This window comes from Idiotropiscis lumnitzeri, chromosome 17 (assembly GCF_059441095.1).
Source record: "Idiotropiscis lumnitzeri isolate Australia: NSW breed Sydney's pygmy pipehorse chromosome 17, RoL_Ilum_1.0, whole genome shotgun sequence".
NCBI classification, from domain to species: domain Eukaryota; kingdom Metazoa; phylum Chordata; class Actinopteri; order Syngnathiformes; family Syngnathidae; genus Idiotropiscis; species Idiotropiscis lumnitzeri.
In genome coordinates, this window is record NC_142407.1 from 15,020,546 (window position 1) to 15,026,606 (window position 6,061).

Genomic DNA, 6,061 nt, shown 5'->3' on the forward strand with positions numbered 1-6,061 from the left:
ACTTCCTGGATCAACACTTTTTTTTTTTTCCTAATTAAAACCTCAACTTGTTGCCAGCAATTAACAACCAGGCGGGTCGATGTTGTTGTTTGACGGCCGAAATCGTTTTCGCTCTCCGTCTGCAAAGTCAATGCTGCGGCTTTTGTGATGATCCTTCTGCGTGCGAGGAAAAGTTTTCCCGGCCGCAGGCGATGTTGGTCCTTGCCACACGCGCCAGATTAAGAGTTTCAACTTTAACACTCAGGCGCTGGATTTGCCTGAGGTGGAAAATGTGATTGCACTTTTTTTTTTTGCATAGAGGATTGTGCCGCTCCTCACCATGTGACTTCACGTCGCTTGTTGAAAACTTGATTTCAATGTTGGAAATTCTGACGGACCGGACCGACCCATTCGGACTCCAGGTTTTCTTTCTTCTCTGATGAACGTTTTCTTGTTTCCGATGAACTTTTTAAATTTGTATTTTTTTGTTGTCCGCATGACGTCTTGGGCTCTTTTTTTTGCGAAGGAATCGTCACACAATTAATCAATTGTTTCGCTGGGGGGGGGGGCACTTTTTGTTTGGAGGGAGGTGTTGACATAAAAGCGTTTCTATTTCTTTTGGGTTGCTTGGCACGGAATGCAAATGGGAAATTTGGTTGGCAGCGAACGACTGCAGGCCCGACTTTGCCAAGGATTAGCGTTGTGGAAAGAAGAGAAATGATTAAAAACCTTATTTCCCGGATTTGGGCATACACGGGTGGGGGGGGGCACGTTGGGCCGGTGATGTATGACGACAATCGGAACATCATTTTGTGCTTTTGCTGCTCAAGCAATATTGAGTTGCTTGGGCTTCATGCCAGAGTTAGGGCTTCAAATGAGGGTTGGGATTTGAAATGAAGGTTTTCGGCTAATGCGGGTTTCAAATGAAGGTTTTGAGACACGGTTTGGATTTCAAACCAGAGTTTGTGATTCAAGATGAGGTTTGGGTTTCAAATCAGGCTTTCACAGCTGGATTAGGGCTTCAAAACTAAGGTAGGGTTTCAAATTAGGGTGTTAAATCCGAATTAGGATTTCAAAGTTCAGGTTTCGAATTGGGCTTTTTAAACCTGGGTTAGTATTTCAAGACAGGATCAGGTTTTTACAAACCAGAGGTAGGGTTTGAAGCCTGGGTTAGGATTTTTCATGGAATGCCGGCAATAAATGTACGAGCTTTTCCCCTTCATGAAAATTGTCTTCCGTGCGGCCTCTTCCCACCATTCTCAAACTCCAAACACATTTAAATGCAAACAAGGCTTACCCTCCCACGGGAAAAAAAAAAAAAGAAAAAAGACATTCAACAAAAGAGGGAGCTCATTTCCTGATCCGAGCGCTGAGGAGGAAGTCGAGGAGTTGCCGCCGCAAATTCAAGTCAACACTTGAAAACATTCATGAATTCATAACATGAACCCAAAGCGGGCGGGTTTCAAGACACGGGTAGGGTGTCAAGACGTGAACGTGGACGGATGAGCGTGTGGGGAAAGCACAAGCTCATAAAATGCACGTAAAAATGAATAATGAGGTGAGAATGTTAACGTGCTCGTCAAGGCAGCGCAAAAATATACAGATGGGAAAAAAAACATTGACGTCGACTGGTGCGGGAGGAAGTAAAAGCACAATGACTCCGGTCAACTTTAACCCCAAGGTTGATTTTTGCCGCTACAGTCACCTCATCTCGGCTGAGGTAACATTTTTTTTTTCTCGCTGCTCACAAAGCAAAGTTAATGAACGAGCAGCCAACAGAATTGTGCCTTTGAGCCCAGCGCGATAATTAAAAAGACAGATTTTTTTTTTCTTTTACCCATACAGAATAAAACGTCCCTTTTCATTGTCCCCTCTTGTGGTCCTACTGGCCATTCCGCACTCAAAAAGACGTCTACTGTTCAATTTGGAAGGATGACATCTTGCTACAGTCGAGCTATGCACATCAATAAAGTAACGGAGTTAAAAAAAAAAAAGTGCCTTGTCAATGTGGATTCAAAGTCTTAGGGTGGCTGCAAAGTTTGCTTTCTTCAATTTGATGGAAAGAAAGTTCCAGAAAGGAGTCGTCAAGAGTTCAGAAGAAAGTTGGTTGGCTAGTTGAGACAGATGAGGGTTAAGGTTTCAAAATCAAGGGTAGGGTTTTAAATGAGGGCTGAATGAGTTTGAAAAAAAATTGAATTGCCCCCCCCCCACCCATCAATGTGGTAATTGCGATTTACTAGGCGATTTTTTTTTTCAAGGTCCTCTTTCCGGGTTGAGTTTAGTGTTAGGAAAACATCTCTCACCCCAGTCTGCTTGGTGTCCCCCAAGGTAGCCTCCCGAGGCCCGTCCTGTTCTTTCCTTATCGTCTCCTTTCAGCCGCGCAAATGATTTCAGAGCTGATATGTGCGAGCTATCGCTGCTTATCGATCGTCTGGATGCCGTTGGGGACTGGACGCCTACCCCCCCTCCCCCACCCCGCCCCCATCACCCCGAAAATAATCCATCAAACGCCCCAGAGATAGTCGGAGGTCCTCGCTTTGACATATTTGTCCCCGAATAATGTTAAAATGTCATACAGCAACATTAGAAATGCTCATCCATGCATTTCTCCTCTCTTATAGATATATATATATTGACTGTTTTTTTGGGGGGTTTTTTTTTGCCTCACTCAGCAAAATTTCTCTGGTTGGTTGCTGGCGCTGCTGCTGCACGACATCTTATTGTTTTGATCATTATATTGCTTTACATCTTACACTGACAAATGTGTCATGAAGGAACTTTCATGTACACCCTTGACCCGCCGCAGTCAAATGCGACCGTCAACCGCAATGGTGGAAAAAAGTCATCACGAAGAGCCATAGAGCAATATTAAGTCGAGTTCTTAAATGAAAATGTCTGGTTCAGAAAATAAGTCAAAACAATTTTCAAGTCGTAGTTTCTGGATAAAAAGCGCTAGTTGGCTTTTTTTTTTTTAATAATATTACTAGCTTTTAAAGAGAAAAAAACATGACAAAAAATAATTACAAATAAATGTATGACAAAAAGGTTGAAAAAAAATGCAAAGGTGCCACAAGAGGGCGCCAAAGCAATGATTTTATATTAGACAAGGTATTGTCTTCAACACAAAAAGTTCAACTTTATTCTCAAGATAAGCTCTTATTCTGATTTTTTTTTAATCACCACTTTTTTTCTTGAAAGAAATCCAACTTATTCCTGGCAATTTGATTGGTTCGCCTCCCAACCCACATAGCCCAGCACCCGCTGAATGTCCGACTAAGGTTAAAAGGTGACTTCAAAAAAGCCCAGGACGGTGACACGCCACTGTGCCCACCCGCCCCGGCATCCTTTCACACTCCCGCAGCAAATGTGCCATTTCCCGATAAAAGCGTCGCCGGCGTCACAGGAGCCAGGAACCTTTTTTGGCCCCGACCGCCGACGCGCTCGCTCACACTGGACGCGAGCCTGACGCACGTGCGGAGCGGCGGCGCTCTTCCGTAGAATGAGAACGCCTGAAAGCGCGATAATGCAAAGTAAGCAGCGCCTCGGTTCAAAAATATCGCCACGGCGGATGTGCCAAAATCAACAGCAGGCGAGGTTGTGCAGTCAGTCAAAACACACACGCACGCACTCACACAGAATAAATAACTCTTTTGTGGCAGGTAACGTTTTTGTGGTGAGTTTGGCCTTCGCCGACCTGGTGGTGGCGTTCTACCCGTACCCGCTGGTCCTCTACGCTCTCTTCCATGACGGATGGGCGCTCGGCAACACGCAGTGCATGGTAAGGCCACAGCTAGCGGTTGCTCACGATAAACAGTGGAAGTGGCTTTGGAAAGTCAACACTCGCATGTTCCAATGACTGGTTTCAGTGATAGAAAACAATGCCCGCATGTTAAAAAAAATAAATAAATAAATGACATTGGATATGCACTGCATGTTTTCTATGCATTGTTTCATATGTGTTGTGTGTGTTTCGTGCAAGATGTAGTTTGTTTGGACATATAGTTTTAATAGCCTCTGACATTAAAAAATATGACCGTATTTTTAAAAAAAATGATGTTAAATTTTTTTTTTATTTTGAAGAATTGTGACAACGTTCTTAATCAATTTTTTTTTATCAAGGAAAAAATATTTTTCCATGAAGATTTAACTTTTCACAAAACATTTTTTTATAAAAATTGGATTTTCTCTCTGCTTTTCTAATTGTCTTTTTATTTTTAACAGTCTCAGCAAAGTCTGTAAAAAATATTCTTTACTGTTGCTGGTTTTTGTCTTTTTCACAATGTTGCAGTTTTTGTTTGATACTTTATTTCGTATTGATTTTATTTTGGAAAAAATGTGACTTGTTTCTTGTAAGATACATTTTTTAATAAAATAAATATAAAATAGAACTTAAAAGAATTTCCCCTAAGAAAAATGAGCTTTTTTCTATATTAAAATTTTTTGGGAAAAAAACTAAAACTTTTTCATTTAAATCAACTTAATTACTCTGTGATTTTGACTTCTTCATGAAAATAATATAAGATGATTCAAACCACAAAAAAATTCGGAAAATAGATTTTCAAATTCTCCTCCGACTTCTCACTTTTTTCCCCAAAAACTGAAAAAAAAACAAAAAACGTTGACTCAAACTCTTGGAAAGTGACAGCTTTTCATCTGACACAATTCCGTGTGGCCTTCACAACTTGGTGCTGTTTTGCGCTCAGGTGAGCGGCTTCCTGATGGGCCTGAGCGTGATCGGCTCCATCTTCAACATCACGGGCATCGCCGTCAACCGCTACTGCTACATCTGCCACTCCTTCTCCTACAGTCGCCTGTACAGCTACCGCAACACGCTGCTCTTCGTGGCCTTAATATGGCTGCTGACGGTGGTGGCCATCGTGCCCAACTTCTTCGTGGGCTCGCTACGCTACGACCCACGCGTCTACTCGTGCACCTTCGCCCAGAACGTCAGCAGCTCCTACACGGTGGCCGTGGTGGTGGTGCACTTCCTGGTGCCCATCGCCGTGGTCACCTTCTGCTACCTGCGCATCTGGATACTCGTCATTCAGGTCAGTGCGGCGCTAAGGTGGGCGGGGCTTTGGGACGAGGCGGCCAGCGAATGACAACAAATGTGACAGCAGCAACCGGAAAAAAGTCCAAGAAATAATGATGTGAGAATGCGCTCTCTTGCGACGAAACGTAGAAACTTGTTTGTTTGGGAGAGTAAGAGAAAAAAACAAAACAATTGTACAACAAAAATTCTGATGTTTTGGGGGCGTGAAAAAGGCGTCGTTTTGCGAAGAAAAATTCTAAATACATTTTTGCTCTCTTTTCAAGAAAAAAAAATGTTTGACAGAGTTGTGTTTTTGTAAATGTTGACAGTCAGATGGACAAAAAGAATTTACTCAATTTTTAAATCACAACCCAGTGATGAAATTCGTAATTTTTGTAACATTTTGTTTGAGAAGAAATCTCAACATTATTAATATTTCAAGCGAAAAGTTTGAAAAAAAAATCTTTTTGTGAAAGTTGTAATTGACAAACATTTTTATCCTAATTATAAAAAAATAACGAAAAAAATGTAAAGAAAATCTTTTTTAAAAAATGATCTTGTTTTGCTGTAATGTTGTAATTGTAGAGCAAAAATGTATATTTTCTTGGTAATTATAATAATTTGAAGTCACAATACTAAGATTAATTTTTTGGGAGCGGGGATTTTGCGGCGAAAAGACAAATCTAAATCTTCACGGGAAAAAAAAAATCTTAAGCTCACGACAAAAAGTTCTACTATTTTTAGACAAAGGTCAGAGTGCAAGATGCAGATGTAAGCATGCGTAAATAATGCTCAGCTCAGTGAGCCAAACAACAACAACAGAGGCCCCTCTGGCCTCCCGCAATTGATCCCAAACTGGAAGTCGTTTGTCGCAATGTGGAAATAACGACCTTTTAATTTGTGACCCTTCCGCCCGCACGAGTCAGCATAATTGAAATGCCACAACGTGCTGTTTAAATCCTGCCTGACATATTAACATTTCAGCTTGACCATGTTGATCCGTAACGAGCCAAAACGCAACGCTTTCCTTTACCTGCATCTGTGCGCACG

The 6,061-nt window shown here is 41.7% G+C and overlaps 1 protein-coding gene across 1 annotated transcript in view; it reads left to right on the forward strand.

Moving 5' to 3' along the window:
• Positions 1–6,061, forward strand: part of LOC148320500 (melatonin receptor type 1B-B-like) — a 28,082-nt gene that overhangs the window by 18,325 nt on the left and 3,696 nt on the right. The window contains exons 2-3 of the mRNA XM_088279034.1: positions 3,639–3,757; positions 4,683–5,027. Of these exons, the coding sequence (XP_088135160.1) occupies positions 3,639–3,757; positions 4,683–5,027 (464 nt within the window). The remainder of the gene's footprint in view (positions 1–3,638; positions 3,758–4,682; positions 5,028–6,061) is intronic.